The following is an 18,590-nucleotide window of genomic DNA, read 5'->3' as shown; positions in this document are numbered from 1 at the left end:
TCAAGTATTCAAAAAGTATTGGGTATTATAACCAGCGCTACTCCTACAAAACTACTCCAACTTTGTCATCCGCTGCTCAATGCTCATATATGCCATTCGTCTCCAAATCAAGCCGTGATAGATATCTCAAGCAACCGGAACGTCAGAGACCTTTGCGGTGGCACTATCCACATCCATCTTGTCGTCATCGGCCGCTGAAGCGCCATTCGTGGTGACTCCGTTCGCCTTGGGAGCCGCACTTTGAGGAGGCTCGCCGTCGATTCTGTTTTCCTTGTCTCCTTCGCTCGGCGCTCGTTCTTCCTTGTCCTCGCCAAAGGCGCGCGAACCTTGGTTTCTCTTCCACCAGGTGCCGGAGACGATCTCTCCTCGAATCTTACTCAGGCGAAGCTTCTCGCGCTCCAGCTCAGCCCCGTTAAGGCCTCGGCTGGCCGCGTGCATCTCTCCCATGGCCTTGCGCATTCGCTCTCTGCGGCCTTTGCCACGGAGACGGTTTTGCGTGCCGGCGCCATTCGTGACCCAGCGAATACCCGTAATCATGTAGCTGATGCCGTCATGGATCGACTGTCGACCGTTGTACCGTCCACCAAATTCTCGCGACTGAATGCCGAAGCGAGTAGTGCTACCGTACTTATCCAATCGTGGGAGAACCACGAGGCTGACGTGCATATCGCGATCGACGGGTACAGTGACAGGGCCTGTCCTGGGCGGCTTTTCGAGATATGTGGCTGAATTGGCCTCCAACCGGGCCTTCTCCTCCTTCTCCTTTTCCTTGCTGCGTCTTTTCGTTGCCGGAACTTCTTTTTCGGGGGCATTGATACCGCGATCGAGGTCCAACATTGCCACGTCCACATCATCAGCCCATTCACCCCGAATCCATCCGCCGTGAATGCAGGCAGCAACGACATCCGAGTCGTCCGTGTACACGTCTGTGCCCCATAATGCCCTGCGAGCCGTGATCTCTTCTCTTGCCGCTGAAGTCAGGTGCACCTTGGGTACCTTCACCGTCAGTGTGCAGTTCTCCTTGTCCTTGATGACATTCCAAGGAAGTGGCATAGGCGTCGAGGAAAATCCGCGGCCGGATGGAACATTTGGCAATTGTCTCGCGGGGCTGAGCTTGGGTTCATAGAGTACATCGCCCAGATGGGTTCGCGGCAAGTGAGCAACCGACTCGACCACAGCCTTGGAGGTTACAATTGTCTTCGGCTTGGGAGGAAGAACATTCGTCGGGCTCTGCACGGCCTGCTTGGCGGGCGTCTCCTTAACGTGTGTATGCTGATGCGCTGGTCGAGGAACATGATGGTGGTGAGCAGCCGGCAGATCCTTCGCCAGTCCTGTCGGAGATGGGATGGGAGTGTTTCCCTTTACGTTCTTGAAAGGCGTGCCGCCACTGGGAGTAGGGGTGGGGGCATTGGCGTGATCGACAGCATGATGACCATGGTGGTGATGGTGATGATGGCTGTCGTCGTTAGTCGTTGTAGAAAGACCAGAGGGAACCGGGACGTACTGATGGTGGTGGTGTTGATGAGTCTTCGGGCGCTTTGCTCGACCAACAGGCGTCAGTCGTCCCGTGCTGTCCTCGTCACCCTTGGTCTCATCTTCCTTCAACTTTCTCCGCCTGCCCTTGGGTTTGGGCGCTGCTGTGTCTGGTCCAGACTCGTGCGCTGGGCCGTCTGTTTCGTCGCGTCTTGCAAGACTCGCGTTTGTGTATGGCGATGGAGTCACGGTGTTGACAGGGCTGCCAGTAAGGGTGACTCCGCTTCCTATCCCGGAGAACATCTTACCAAACTCGCTCTTTATGCTGAGCTGCCCTGGTGGTCCTGGCTGTCGTGATTGTGCTCCTTGGACAGCCTGAGGCAGCGGCGACACTCGGCCTTTCCGATTAATTTCCTGGACCGCCAACAAGTTTCTTTGATTATTGTTTGGATGCTCTTCCGCAGGTCGGTTGCGAGGCGAATCGTACATTGGCGGGCCATGAGGTGTGCTGTATGCGACTGATGGAGGCGGCGGGCCTTCCTCGGCCGGACGGCGATGCGGCGGAGGCGGTTGCCCTTGGGGGTGTAAGTGATTTATCCGTCGCTCGGGAGAGTCAAAAGGCTGCTGCTGCTGTGGTGGTTGTTGTAGCTGCAGGTGCGGCTGACCGGGCTGGCCGGGCTGCCCTGGTGGCCCGGGCTGGCCTGGAGGGGGCTGCTGAGCATGATTGGGAGGATACCGATCGTTGGGAGGCGGCTGTTGCTGGAACTGAGGAGCTGGAGCGGGATGACCCTGACCTTGAGGTGGGTAGCCAGGCGCAGAGGTCGGAGGGTATTCGTGATGCCTTGGGTGTAATCCAGCGGGATCGTACGGTACTCTAGACTGATCAAAAGGCGGCTGCTGTCTTGGCGGCCAAGGGCCTTGTTCACGTTGCTGCTCCGGGGGCCGGGTAAATGGCGGAGGCTGGCCTCTTTGAACTTCCTGGGGCCGATATTCGCCCTGGTGTACAGGAGGTCCTCGACCGCCGTCGCCTCCCGAATATGCTCTGTCTCTGCGCTCTCTTTCCCTCGCCTGCTCCCTTTCCCTGAACTCGATCTCATCCCGGCGATCTCTTTCTGCGCGGTAACGGTCATCAAAGGTCATGGGCTTCAGACCGGGTCTTTCAGGATTGTACTCCATTGAGCCTCTGGATATCTCCTCTCGCCTCGGATACATCTCTTCCGGTCCGTTATTTCGACCCATATCAGCAGACCTCGGCGGCATGTTCTGGAACGACTTTGGCTGGCTCGTAGGCCTCGGCGGAGGGCCTTGAGGCATTCGGCTCGATTCTCTACCATCTTGAGCTGAAGGTCCGCGCTGGTGGTAGCTCTGCTGGGGTGTGCCGTACCGCTGCATCTCGGGCGTGGTCGAATAAGTACCCTGTGGTGATGCAGCAGCGCTGCCTCTCGGATCATACGGGCGCTGATGGTCTGGTGTCTGAGGTCTTCTGAAAGGCTGGTAGTCGGAAGATGCAGAGTGCATTCTCGGGGAAGCCTGCATCGTCGGCGCGAACGTCGGCCCAGAAGGCGCCGAGGTCGCAGGCGCAGGAAAATGCGAAGGCGGTGGCTGCGACTCTCTTTGCGCCGCCGGAGGACCGCCCAGCATGGAGGATATTGACATTGAACTACCGGTGCTTCCCGTTCTTTGTATTGAGTGTAGCGAGGGTAGCTCGCGGCCCCCCGGAAATGAAGTTGGATGACCAACATTCAAAGGCGGAGCTCTTGGCACAGGCAAGCCATAGTGTCCCATCTGATGCGATCCCGGAGGAGGTGGGTTCCCGGGCTGGGGAGGAGAGCCAGGAGGAGGCATATTACGATTCATCGGCGGGCCACCAGGTAATGAGGATGCACTCGGGTGTCGAGAGTGGCCCGAAGGAGGAGGACCCGAGCTGGGCTCTTGTGGGAACGATCTCGGGCCCGATGAGTAGTATGGATTTTCTGAGGAGCGCCGCTGATGCTCGGCATATGGAGGATTATTCGCAGGCGGATGGGAGACGGGTGGGAATGGCGACTGGTTCGGTGTTGATGTCGCGGTCGTGTTCGACGATGGAGGAAAAGGTGAGCGGCTGTACTGCGAAGCAGCGTTGCGCGAGAAGGGCAGCTGTGGCGGCTGTCTTGGATCCATCGCGCCGAGTTTTTAGCTCAAAGCCCACAGGGTGGATTGCACATAGGTGTCGGAGGGTGCGTCAGCGCGACGGCGACTAGGGTGCAGTGGATGCTATCGCAAAAGCAGACTCGTGTGCGGGTGCCGAAGAGGATCGCTCGATAGGTAAAGGTATCGTTCGGTGCTGGTCGCGGTGGTGAGGGTTCGACAAGGCGACGGTTGAAGAACCGAGAGTGTGGTGTTGTGGGAGGGTAAGGTTGAGGGTGAGAGGCAAGGTGAGGTGAGGTGTGAAGCAAGGTAGGGAAGTAGGAGGGAAGGGTCGAGGAACAGAGGAAGATCGCGACACACTGTTGTGTTACACGGACGCAGAATGATTTTGGATTCCCCTGGTCGGATCCTGTTTCGGTGGAGCTGGGCTGGCCGGCTGCTGGCATTGAACAGCTTGTGCCTGTGCTCACTCTCGTTTTTTCCCTCTCTTTCTTTTCCTTGGCCCTCGCCTCTTTTTTTTGCAGTACCTCGGGGGCCAGGGGTGTGAAGGTCCAGGTGGAGGTGATGGTGGACTGGCGACAGGGTCCCGGTTCTTGTTGGTGTGGGTGGGTTGAGGAGATGGTGGTGTCTTGTCTTGTCTCCTTCGGGGATGGGGGGAAGACTCAAGAGAGAGGTCGAGATCAAGGTCAAGGTGACAAGGTGGTTCACCCTTGATCACTGCAGTCTGCAAGGTGGTGGTAAGAGGTCAAGCTGGAGACGCGGCTAGGTCCAAAAGTCGAGTTCGACCACTCGACCTGCTGTTGCTTGGAGACTTATCCGTACCTCAGGTTGGGGGACTTGGGACCGTGAGCTGGTGACCTTGGGGCCGCCGCTGGCAAATGGGCGCAAATCAGCCGGAACGCGACAGGGATGCCGGGGGAGGTTCGTTCGCGCTAGTGAGACAGGTGGCCCCCCGTTGATGGGAAACGATGATGTCGATGCGCCGCGCCCGGGGAACGAAGTATGTATGGATGCTGTTTTCCCTACCGCAAGCCGGTGGGCTCCTTTGTCGATTGACAGATTTGACGTGATGAGTTGGTGAGGTTGCTTTGTCCGTGGATGCTCAAGTCGAGTCGTAAGGTGCCGGTAGGTAGCTTTTACCGCGCCAGACTCGAGGAAAATGTAGTGATGGCTTCACGTGACTATCCGATTGAGTACCTATGCGGGAGGGGGGGGGATGCGCACGGCAGAGGTCGTTCACTATACTAGCTTAATATTACCCTCCGATATTTATAATACCTAGTCACAGTGCAGGTTAATATTATCCTAATTTAATATCTAAACGTTACTCTATTAAACTTCGTTTATTTAATTTTATATATTAAAGTAGTATATAGTTAGGTATAAAGACCTATATAGTATAACTTAGATACTTTTATTAAAAGTATATTATATATATTTATATATTAATTATAATATAGCTAATATATTAAGTATTTAGCCGCAATTATTAAGCCGAAATACCGTTTTAATAAAATAAATAATTAATATAAGTCGGCCTAGTTTAATAATTACGAGGGCGGCGTGCGCAATACTAAAGGGACAAATATTATAATTAAAATAGACTATATAGATTAATAAAATAGGTAATATATTTTAATTAAGTAATACGTATAATACTCTAATACTTTATTAATAAAGAATATATTTAATTAAGTATCCAGTATAATACTTTAATATTACTATAATAGACGGTATTTTCTAATTAAGTGCGTAGCGCTAGTAAAGGTTCTTATCTAATAGAGGTTCTTATCTAATAGAGGTTCTTATTTAATAGAGGTTCTTATTTAATAAACGCTCTACTCTATTACCTCACGGGTCTAATTAAAATATACTCTATAACTAAAAAAAGTATAGTACATATTACTAATATTTATTTAAACTATATTAGAAATATAAATCTAAATTAATTTCTATTTATTTAGTAGCTTTATAAATTATATTACTACGTAGCTACTACTACTTACCTTACCCTTATTATATTATTTTTATTAAATAAATATCTCGAGCTTAATACACGCCTACCAAAACTACGGCATGCCCCAGATTTTAATATATTAAATATAATATAGACGTAATACAGATGTAATAAGAGAGGGCGTAATATACCTATAGCAAGAAATATAAAAAGAATTAATAAAATATAATAAATAAGAGAATCTATAGAGAAGTAAGTAAATAAAATATTAAACTTAGTTTAAAAAAATAAACGTACCTTATAAAATAAACTTATACTAAGTAAGAGCGCCCTAAAATAAAAAGAATTAGTATTATATTAGGGTAAATAAGGACCGAGAGACGAACTATTAATACGATATAAAAATATAAGATTCTAAATAATATACCTAGAGATTAGCTTAGCTCTAAAATATAAAGTAAAGAAAATAAACGAACTTTAGTTAAGTAATTAACCTTATTAAGTACGGTTATCCCTCTCGTAGCTAAAAGTCGAAGCTATTAAAAAAAATATTAATAAAATATAAATTATAAAAGTATATATAATATAGCTCACTTCTAAAAAGTATAATAATTAAGTAATAATTGTTATGGCAGTGGGCATCAGGGCCCCTGTGGGCCCCGTGGCTCAGCCTCAGGCTGCGAGGCTAAGCTCCTAATAGTTACGTAACGAGCTAGACCGCTAGGCCTAAAGGGCTAGCTCGCTAGCTTTTACTTACTATTCTGTTTTTTCCCTCTTTATATTAAGTCTTTAGTTAATTAGGTTAATATAGTAGCGTTCTGACTTACTTTAAGTTCCCTTTTATAATACTACTTAACGTTACTTAATTAACTATTCTCTAGAAACGGAACGATAATATCTTAATTAATTAACTACTTATTATACTAACTAGCTACCCCTATTAAAAAAGCGTATAAGAGAGCCGAGCAATAGCTAACTAAATTAATCGCGCATAAGTAGCGTAATCGATACCCCTTAAATATATACCCCTTTTACTAAACGTAATAGTTAGAGGATATAGCTAGGGAGGCTAGGTTTCCTTTTATACTAACGGCTTTTAGTAAAGTCGCCGCTTTTACGAGTCCTAATAGAGCGTTATAGGCCCTAATAAAGGCGCTAAGCTCTTAGTTATCGACCCTAAGGTCGCGCTATTTAATTAGCTAGTAAAGCGCTTTTTACTCTCTACTACTTAGGCCGATTGCTTAGCGTATTTTAATAACGTAGCTAATTAGCTTACTTTGCTTATTTATATCCGTAACGATATCCTTTTTAAGAAGAATATTAAGTAGTATATTGACCTCGACCTTATTTAAGAGCTATACTTTAAAGACGATAAAAAGACCCTACTTAAGTAGATCGAATAATAGCTAAAAATACGCATTACTTAGTATTAATTAGAGTAGGTCCTAGCTTTTATTATTAGCTAGCTAAGTAATAATACTAAGCGCCTATACGTAATAACCCGTAAGAACCTTAACTTTATATATACTACCGCTATAAAGCTCCGTATTATAAAAAAAGCCCTTACCTAAGCCTATATTAATAATACGGCTATAGCTAAAAAATTAGAGTAATTAGAGAACGGTTCCTAAGCTAGCTCTATTTAGGATATTACTATTTTTAGCGTACTAAAGTAATAGCTAGTATATTTAGAGACGTAGGGCAGCTATAAGACTATTTTAGCCTCGTCCTATCCCGTTACCTACGGCTCTTAAAAAATACTTAATATACCTATCTTTATAAGTAATAATACTAACCTTAAGTTCGACTACTAGCTCTAGCGTATTATAAAGCGCTTAAAAAATACTAATTATAATACGGATAGGTACTACCTAAAGTATATTATTAATAAAATTAGAGGTAGTATTACGGAGTTTATATACCTAATACTAACTTTTAATAAGATTACTATAGCCGAGTAACTACTTTATAAGCTTAAGTCGGCTTATACTAGCCCGACCGTTATAAACGATACTAATTATAAGCTAGACGCACTCGCAATTATACTTAAAAACGTTTATTAAAAGCGCTTTACGTTCGCTAAGCTTGCGTATATTAATAAGCTTTTAGAGTCTTAGTAAAAGCGCCGTTTTTATAATAAGCTGCCTATATATTTTCGTAATTAGGCTATATTAAAGTACTTAGACAATACGGCTACTTTTTAGAAGTATACTAAGTACGTCGCTTAGCTAGCTAACGTAATATAGCCCCCTTTTATAAAAGACCGCCCGGTTAAGGCTTCTAGCTAGACTCGCTAGACCTCGGGTAAAAATAATAAAAGTAATAGAAATAATAGAGGTACTAATAGTACTAGATAGGACCGAGGTCGTACCTCTACTTATAAGACGATCCCTAAAGCCCTATATTAAAAGCTTAAGGATAGTAACGCTTACGTTATTTATAATAATACTAAATATATCTCTAAGGACTGCCCTAAGAAGCTAAAAACTATTATAGCCGCTATTAACGCTACCGAGGGCCCTACTAAGATAGAGTTAGGTTTAGAAAACTAGAACCCCTAGTAAAAGTAAACTCTTAGCTAGGGGATACGTATAAAAAGGATAAAAGATTAGCGATTAATTTAGTAAACCTATAGGATCTCGTAGGGGGCTAGCCCCTTAAGATAGAGCTTATATTAGTATTTAATAAATATAGAATTCGCCTAAGAGCTTTACTTAATACGGGAGCTAATAGGTATGGATTTATAAATAACTACGTAACCCCTCTATTATAACGGTTCTATATAGCCCTATTTTATAAATTATAACGCCTAATCCCTACTACTAGATTTAATAAAGAGCGATTAAACGATATTAGTATAATATAAACCGCTAACTTATATATTAATCGACGGGTCCTTTTAAAGGTACCCCTTTTTTAGCTTAATATAGGCCGCTACGACCTAATCCTAGGGTAGAAGTAGTTCGAATACTACGGGGTAAACCCTAATATTCGCTACCGATATTTAATATAGCCTAAGGACCTATTATTATAAGAGACGGCCTTTACTATTATTAAGGATATCGAGGACCTGTGTACTCTAGAAGTTATCGATATATAATACTAAATCGACGCCGACTACTAATAGGACCTATTTAAAATAAATATAACTCGCTATAACTAAAAGCTCTAGTAGTAGCGGGCAAAGGGTATACTAATTAGGATATTACTACGCCCGCTAAAGACAATAGCCCGTTAAATATAGTAATTAGACGAGGCTAAGAATACGAAGAAGATAGAACGCGCCCTTAACGGCACTAGTATCGCCCTTATAAAGAGGGCTAAGTAGTAGAAACTATACTTAGTAATAGTATAAATAAATATTGCTTTTATTAGCGCTCCCGCTTTTAAAAGAAACCTAAGGTAGAACGACGTTAAAATAGGCTTTATATTACTCTATAAGCTTAACTATATTATAGAGGATAAGAAAGAGGAAGTAGACCCCTTATATAACGACGACTAGGTTACTCGCAACCTTATAGTAACGAACTTACTAGAGTATTTACGGCCCTAGACCGACGTCTTTAGTAAGGCTATTAGTAATATACTAGTACCTCATAGGCCGTGTAACTATAAAATCGAGCTCCTAAATAGTAGTAGAGAGAAGCTAACTTACTACCCTCTATATAAGTAGTTAATGCCCGAGCTAGAGGCTATAAGGGCCTATTTATTAGAGTACTTATAAAAGGGATTTATTAAGCTAGGTAATGCTCCTTTTATATTACTAACGCTATTTATAAAGAAGTACGATAGTAGCTTATACTTTTATATTAACTTCCGTAAGCTTAATAAGGTTATAAAAAAAGACCGCTACTTATTACCGCTTATTAATAAGACCCTCGCGTAGCTAAGTAGGGCAAAGGTATTTACTAAGCTAGATATTAAATAGGCCTTTTACTATATCCGACTTAACCTAGCCTCTAAGGACTTAACGACGTTTAGAACCCGCTACGGGGCGTATAAGTATAAGGTAGTACTTTTTAAGCTCTATAACGGGCCTATTACGTATTAATAATATATAAATAAGATACTAATAGAGTACTTAGACGACTTCTATATAATATATATAAACAATATCCTAATCTTCTTTAACGACCCCCTCTAGTACTAAGAGCACGTTATTAAAGTACTAAACCGCTTATAAAAAGTAGGCTTATAGGCGGATATTAAGAAGTACGAATTTAGTATTATTATTACGAAGTACTTAGGCTTCGTAGTTTCGATAGAAGGTATATAGCTAGACGAGGAGAAAGTCTCTATAGTTAGAGATTAAAAACTACTTATATTACTTAAAGGTATCTAGTCTTTCCTTAGGTTTTATAACTTCTATAAGAGGTTTATAAAGAATTACGGCCGCCTAGCTAGGCCCCTTACGAGGCTAATAAGTAAGGGAGTTCTTTTTAACTTTAGCGCTAGTTACGAGACGGCTTTTAAAGCTATAAAACTAGTACTAACGTCGGCGCCTATTTTCTATTACTTTAGGCTAGAGTTACTAACGCGGCTAAAAATAGATATTTTTAACTTAATATGCGCCGGGGCGCTATTATAGTAATAAGAGGATAACGGGTTATAATACTTAGTAGCTTTTTATTTAAAAACAATAAGCAGCGCAGAGCTTAACTATACTATTTATAATAAAGAAATATTAGTAATAGTATTATACTTAGAAGAATAGCGCGCGGAGCTCGTGAGCTATAAATATAAGTTCGACGTTATTATAGATTATTAGCTATTATTATTTTTTATAACTAAGCGCCTATTTAACTTATAATAAGCCCGCTAGGCCGGTACGCTAATAAACTTTAATTTTTAGATCTATTACTACTTAGGGAAAGAGAACGTACTAGCTAACGCCCTCTTATAGAAAATAGAAGATATCCGTACTTAGTAAGTACTAAAAGAGGTTAATAAGATATAAGTCCTTATACTGCTAGGACTATTATTTCTTAATATCGTAGCGGAGCTACGGGCGCTACTAAGCGCCGCCGTTAGCTAACTATAGCTTATAATTAGCTTATTTTTATTAAAAGACGAGCTATAGGGGTACTTATTAGTAGAGAAGATTCTAAAGCTTAATAGGGACCTTATTATAGCGTCTCTCGTGCTAATACGAGCGCTAGCGGCCGAAGGACGCGAGCGCTAATCTATTTAAAATAACGGATTATTAGTAATAAATAGGAAACTCGTAGTACCCGAGGAGGAGAACCTCCGTACTATAGTTATTCATAAGGTCTATAAGTAAAAACTCCTCGCCTACCCGGGGCGTAATAAGGTCGTAAAAATAATTAAATAGCGGTACTATTAGCCGGGCCTAATAATAAATACTTATTAATACGTTCGGAACTACTATACTTACCGCTAGTTATAAAAGCCGCGTAATAAACCCCTAGGGGAGCTAAGACTACTACTAGTACCTAACTACCTATAGTAGTATATCTCTACCGACTTTATAACTATCCTTACTAATTAAAAAGGATTTAATAATATATAAGTAGTAATAGACTACCTAGGTAAAAGGGCGATATCTATTCCTTATTATAAGACTATTATAGTAAAAGATATGAGCCGGATGTTCTATAAGCGGGTACTACTTATCTTTAGCTTATTAAAAACTATTACGTCGGACCGAGGCCCCTAGTTTATCTCTAACTTCTAGGGGGAGCTCTATAAGATCTGCGGGGTTAAGCTTTCGCTATTAATAATAAATTATTTATAGACGGACGGCTAGACGGAGGTACTAAACTAGTATATCTTATAGCGGTTAAGACTATTAGTTAACTAATACTAAGATAATTAGAGTAATATACTACCCGTAGTTAACTTTACTTATACCGCTTAGCCTAGCGAGACTACGGGGCTATTATTATACGAAATAGAATTCGGTCGCTAGCTACGGCTTTCTTTTAACTAGTCTAAGCGAACCCGCTAATTCGGCTTTATAAAAAAGAAGCTAAACTATACTAACGCGCAGCGTATAGCTTAGGGGATATACGAGGCCTAGGAGATTACTAAGGATAATATAAAGGTCGCTTAGGTACGATATAAAAAGTATACTAACCACCGCTAGTACCCGGACGACCTAAAAATAAGAGACCGGGTCTTTATTAATACTTCGCACTAGAAGTCCGCTAATACGAATAAACTATAATAGCTATAGGCCGGCCTATAGCTTATTATTAGTACTAAATAGGGGGGTATATAGGTCGTAGAATTATTAATAAGTAGCTAGGTATACCCGGTCTTCTACCTAAGTAAGCTAAGGAAGGTTACTAACGACTTACTACTTAAATAGAACTAAGAGCTACTACTATTAATTACTAATAATAATAGCGAGCCGGAGTACGAGGTCTTTAAAATAGTTAAGTTACGCTTATATAGGAGAAAGCTATAGTACTAAGCGGATTAGAAAGGATATAATACGGATCTAACGTAGTACGACGTAAAGAGCTTTAAGTATGCGCTAGTAGCGCTATAAACGTTCTATTATTAGTACCTAATTACTAAAGGTCTATTATAAAACTTAGATATATAAATAAAAGCCGCCGCGGTTAGTAATTCGCTATTACTAAGGGACGACGATAATATAATAGTAGTAATTACGGCCATAGATTCGTTAGAATAAGGGGTAATTAGGAGGTTTATTTTTCGGCGCTACGGATAGCGCCCTTTAGTATAGAGGGGGGGGTAATATTACGGTAATAAGTATTAGGGCCCCTATAGGCCCCGTAGCTTAGCCTTAGGCTACGAGGCTAAGCTCTTAGTAGTTACGTAACGAGCTAGACCGCTAGGCCTAAAGGGCTAGCTCGCTAGCTTCTACTTACTATTCTATTTTTTCCCTCTTTACGTTAAGTCTTTAGTTAATTAGGTTAATATAGTAGCGTTCCGACCTACCTCAAGTTCCCTTTCGTAATAATAATAAGGAAATATTTATATAAAGTTAGCTATATTAGAGCGACGACTAGGGATATAAGTAAATACTTACTAAGTATACGTTTAGTAAATATCTTATTAAATAGTATATAATAATAAAAGAGAACTTAAATATAACTAAAATAGAGCCGTAGTAATAAAATAAAGCTTAATAATAAGCTTAATAAATAGTAAATAGGGGGAGTAACTAACTTATATACTAGCGCTATAATATTACTAATATACCTAGCTAAATAAAGTATTTAAGCTTAGTAAGCATAAGAATATAGTATTAGAAAAATATAATAGCGTTACTCCGTAAACGTATTAATAAATCCCTAAGGTACTTTACTAATTAAATAACTAACTAGAGGATATTAAATAGGTTATAAATATATTATTTAGGTCGCTAAGGTCTATAGACCGAGCGAGCGCCTATTTTATAAATTAGTATATCGTAGTATCGAACCGGGTATAATTACAAAATCCTACTAAAATAAATTAATACAATAAAAAAAACTAATAAAAATTAAATTAACTACTAAGAAAAAGTAGTAATAATTTTAAAAAAGATATAAAAAGCAGCCTATATACGTTAAATATATTTAGAAATATCTTAATTAATCGTAGTTAACATAACGGACTCTAACGCACCTCTATTACTAATATAAGCGAAAATAGTAACACTCCTCGGGAATTAAAATACTCTCGTATATAAAAGCGTTAATAATTTATAATAAAAAACATATAAGTCGCACTTATATATAAAATATATAAAGTAAGTATTTATAATTGTACGGGTAAGTTAACGCGTTTAATAAATAAGTTAAATAAAAAAAGGTTTACTAAAATAAAGAGGGGAAAAGTAGTAAAATAAAAAGGTATAAATAAAAAGCTCTTATATATACGGGGCTCGGCTTATAAGTTTACTAAGCTAATTAAATATAAAAACTACTACCCTCCCTAGCTATACTAAATACTTTATTATTAGCCCGTCTCTTATAAAATCCGCCTATATAGTATTCTAACTTGTAAAATAAGAAGCCTTATATATATTTAATCTAAGCTACTCCGGAAGTTCTAAATTAAATTTTAATAGTAATTATTATTATAAATAAAATCCTTAATTATATACCTAAGCTTCTATAGCTTACGTCTATAATTTAGACTATTTAATAAAATATACTTTAATATCTTTACTCCTTCTTATGAAATTAAAAAGCTATATTCTATACTACCTAGACTCGTAAAGTAATTAATAACGGACTTAGCTAATTTAGTTAAAATATCTCGCGGGGTATACTTTATAAAAAAAGCTTCTATTTCTTTAACCTCCCGCTATTTGTATAAAAGATTCCCTCCTAGCCTTTAACTTAAATTAAAAAAATATTAAGAAATATCTTATTTATTACGCTATATCTTTTCTAAGGATCTTACTAACTACTTAAGGCATTTTATAAAATTCGTAGCGAGTTATATAAGCTAATAGCTTTATTAAAAATATATTTAAAATACGGTAGTATTTAGTAAATCTCGCTAGGGGACCGTATATATATCTCGCTTATTAAACTAACTAGTTATTTAATAAAAGTAGCTAATAAAATCTAATAAATAGCCGACTCTTTTAAACTAAGAACATATTATAAAAAGGGTATATTAGCGAGCTATTTCCTTTCTAAATAACCTATTCTCTATTTAATTTAATTATTAGTAAACTAATAATATATTAATTTTCTATAAGTAAATAAATAGGGTAGCTAAGAGGTTTATCCTTATATTTAATACCGAAGAGTTTATTTATAAAAATAATAACGAGAAAAATTTAAAAAGTATAACTAACTTAGTAAATAAATATACTATCTAAACGCACGAGGTAATTACGTACCTAAATAAAGTAGCTAACTAAGAAAAAAACATCGCAAAATTTACTAAAAAAAGTATTAATAAAATAATAAATAGTATTTCGAGGGTAAGAACTAACGTAATAATAAAAAATACCTTATTAACCTATCTAAGGGGCAAAGGTTTTTATATAATAATACTATAATACTTATAATCGAGCTTATATATTATACGGAGACTATAATTAAAAATACTATTGCGCTCTAAATAATAAAAAGAATTAATATTTATAAAAGGGCCGGATTATTTAATAATATAAGCTCGTTTAAAAATACCCCAAAAGCGCGGGTTAGAATAGGTACTATTATTCGTAAAATTAAATTATATAAATATTTCCTCTATCTCTTCCTCCTTTCTAAACGTACCGATTTATAATTTATTTTCGATTTACTTTATAAGAGTTAAGTAGTCGATTCGAAAGCTTATAAAGTAGTTATAAACTTATAGATAGCTATATTTATATAAGCCTATAAAACTAAAAAAGTTTATTTTGCGTACTTACTTTTTATAAATAAAAATAGCGGTAGTATTATAGTAATTTATTTTTATAATATCGGCTTTATACTTACTATTTTACTATTAGTATATATACCGGATCCTTTTTTTTAATTAACTAATTCTTATTAATACTTATTTTTACTTAGTAAAGTAAAAATATTATGATAAGAACTATATATCTAGGAAACTTCTTATAAATACTTCTTAATATAAATATTAAGTAATATTTTTAACCTTACCTAGTTTTTAGTATCTTTCTTTTATAAATAAGCGTTAGGATTCTATTCCCTATCCTCTATAACTAAGGTAGTATTAGTAAAATTAGTATATATAGTAACGTTACTAATCTAACTTATATTATCGGGGATATTACTAAACTCGCTTATAGCTTAATCCTTACTTATTAACTAGAGGTAACTCTATAATAATACCTTTCTTACTCTAGTAGGACCTTTATTATTTTTAAACTTAAATTCGTTATTAATTAAGTACGACGTTACTTAAAAAAGAAACTATAAAGACTTATAATTAGTAATAAGTATATTTTCAAATTCATCCTTATTAAAATAAGGAGCATATTTCTTATATATTTATATATTAAACTTAGTAATGTTTTAGAATACTATAATAAGAATATTAGTAGCGTTATCTCCTATAGTATTAAGCTTTGTTAGTAAAAAGTTAAGAACTTCTAAAACAATAGTAATAGCAAAAGCTAGTATAATATATTTAATTTAAAGTTAGTAATATAAAAGAACTAGTATTACGATTAACGCTATCCCAGCCTCTATAATTTACTATAAGTCTAAGTAAGTAATTAGTAACTATATTCTTCTAAAGCCTAGAGGAATTAAGAATAATTAAAAAATATTAATATATCCTAAAAATAACGACTTTTTTAGGGCATATTTAACTAATACTTACTATATATACTTTACTAACGACGTTAGTTTAAAATATATTATATCGACGGGCCTTATATAATAAGGGTCTAGAACTAAAGTAAATATCTATATAGCTTTAAGCACTATTAGTTAGTTAATAATACCGAACTTAATATATACTGCTTTTTACTTCGCTATAGACCCTACCCTACTAACTTTTTTATAAATACCCTATATAAAATAATAGAAGCGGCCGTTCTAAATAATATTAAAAACTAAGTTATTACGGAGCGTTTTTAATATAAAGTAGCTATAATAAGGTTTATTTACTTAGTAACCGAGATAGCTTATAAGCTCTTATTATTATACTATATTACTAACGAAGTAAAATAGGAATACGTAAATAAATATTTCTTAGCCTTAGACCGATATTATATAACCTTAGTTAAGTACTACGAATTAAACTAGACTTTATAATACTTTTGTATCGTCTAAGCTAAAGGGAGCTAGTATAACTAGGAGTATATTTAATCTCTTTATACTAACATAATTAAAAAAAAAGGCTAGTAGTATATAAAGTCCTAGAATCGACTAGTATATATTATAATATACTTTAAAAGCGTTATAAAAAAACTTAAAAAAAAGCGAGATTACGTTTTCCTTATTAAAGTAGTTCGTAAACTAATTTTTAATATATCCTTAAAGTTCGAGCTTGCCGTAATAAAGGTTTAAAGTTATTAGTAACTAAAAACTATTCGCTTTATTATTTAGAATATAGTAAATAATAAAAGCTTATAACTCGGGGGGCGACTATATACTAAGTTCTTAAAGAACGTATATATAAAAGAGATATATATTAAATCTATTAATTATATAATTTATTAATAATGTAATCTCGAGATTCTTAGTAAGGATAAGTTCTTATTATATTAGTTAACTAAGGTTAAATTTAAGAAGCGTATTAAAAGTATTACGGCTTTATTAAGTAGGGAGCGTATCTAGGGTAAATATTAATATAATATAAACTATATCGAGTTTATTGTTATACCTAAGCTTAGCGTTAAGTAAATAATTAATACTATATTAAGTTACTTAGCTATAATATCGCTAAGATAATTTAATATAATAGTCTCCTTAGTATATATAAAATACGAAATTAAAAAGGAAAATAGGCTTTTTATTTAAATAATAATAGAACTTACTTAATATCGTTCTTAAAGACTCTCTCTAAACTCTTACCTATTATAGCTCGTAGCTACTAAGCTTATATTATACTATACTACGATATATTAATCTAAATAGCGATACTAAATCCAAAAGCGCTTATAATATAGCTTATAAATTAAAAAATAGTATATCTTCGACGTATAACGCCCTAAATAGTAGCTTAGCGGGGTCGAACTTTACTATAAGCTTCCGAAGTCGGCTAAGAGGGAGCTATAACTTAAACTTTATAAGAAAGTAATCTTTTTTTTTAATAATACCTATAGCTTATATTTTAATAAAATCTTAAGGATTTTAACTAAGGAAGCCTATATAGACCGTAATATATTTACTTCTTATAGAAGTAATACGAACTTAAACTCTATAAGTATTATAATAAGGTTTTTTATATTATATTTAATAATAATAGTTAGGTTATATAAAAGGGTTCGAGAACTTAGGCTAGCGGGAGTATTAACTATATTACTTTTTAATTTTAATAAGTTAACTAGCGGATACGGTTTATCTTTATTATCTCTTATAAAATCTTTTTTAAAATCTCTAGTTTTAAAAACTTAAATAGATAATATCGACTCGAGGTAGCGTATCGGGAGTAGCTTTAAAAAGTAGTTCTTATTTATTATCTTCCGGTCTATTACTTATATTATCCGGGATACTACCCTAAATTATTTATATAATATTAAGTATATTAGTACTAACTTTATTATCTTTATCCTCTTATAATTATAACTAATCTAATTCCCCCGGGCTCGCTAAGTCGAAGTTAAAAAACATACCGCTAATCTTATTAATATTTTTATTATAATTTAACTAATTAGTAATACTACGCTAAGTATCTATTTCTTATAGCTCCTTTTATAACTTAAAGCTTTTTAACTTTAGAATTTCGATTTTATTAATAAAGCCTCGCTTCTTCCCTTTTATAGTTCCTATATAAAGAAATAATAGTTTTAATATTGTATATTAGCTCTAAAAAATATAAGTTAACTTAAAAAAAACGTAAGTAGGCTAGATAGAGGGAAAATCTTAATAGAACCGTTTCCTACTTTATAATCCGTATAAAAGAGCTTATATAAACTTATAATAAATCCGTAAGCCTTAAGCGCCTTCTTTTTCTAAAATTTCTACTTTCTTTTCCTCTCGTTACTAACTTTTATTACGTCGGGCGCGTTAATTTATTTTTATACTCGGATTTATTAAAGCTCTAATTATTATGAATTCATTTTCCTCTTTTACTTTAATAAATCGTAACTTATTAAAATACTATACGCAAAGACTTACGCTTATTAAATACTAAATATTAAAATAATATATTAAACCTAAGTAACTTTACTAAGGGCCTAGGCTTAGACTTTAATAAAAGTACTATACCGCTACCCCTACTTTAGGATAAGTTAAAAAAAAGCTTTTTAAGTACTCTAATTGCTCTAAAAATAAACTAAAAAAGTTAAATAGAAATCGGCCTATTATATTATTAAACTACGAGAATAAGAATAAAAATAAAAATTCTTATATTAAAGATTCCTAGCGTAATCCTAAAATAAATAAGTCTATAATTAAAAAGTCTTTTTTTAAAA

General features: G+C 36.6%; 1 protein-coding gene across 1 annotated transcript; it reads right to left on the bottom strand.

Moving 5' to 3' along the window:
* Positions 1-126: 126 nt before the first annotated feature.
* CLUP02_16281 (histone deacetylation protein Rxt3) lies at positions 127-3,633 on the bottom strand (the record flags this gene model as incomplete). The annotated part of the gene is made up of 1 exon (XM_049295205.1): positions 127-3,633. The coding sequence occupies one exon, from the start codon at positions 3,631-3,633 to the stop codon at positions 127-129; it is 3,507 nt and encodes a 1,168-aa protein (XP_049152352.1).
* Between the last annotated feature and the right edge of the window lie 14,957 nt (positions 3,634-18,590).

This window comes from Colletotrichum lupini, chromosome 9 (genome assembly GCF_023278565.1).
Source record: "Colletotrichum lupini chromosome 9, complete sequence".
Taxonomy (NCBI): domain Eukaryota; kingdom Fungi; phylum Ascomycota; class Sordariomycetes; order Glomerellales; family Glomerellaceae; genus Colletotrichum; species Colletotrichum lupini.
Note: the sequence above shows the minus strand (reverse complement) of the source record. Positions and strands in the feature narration are given on the sequence as shown.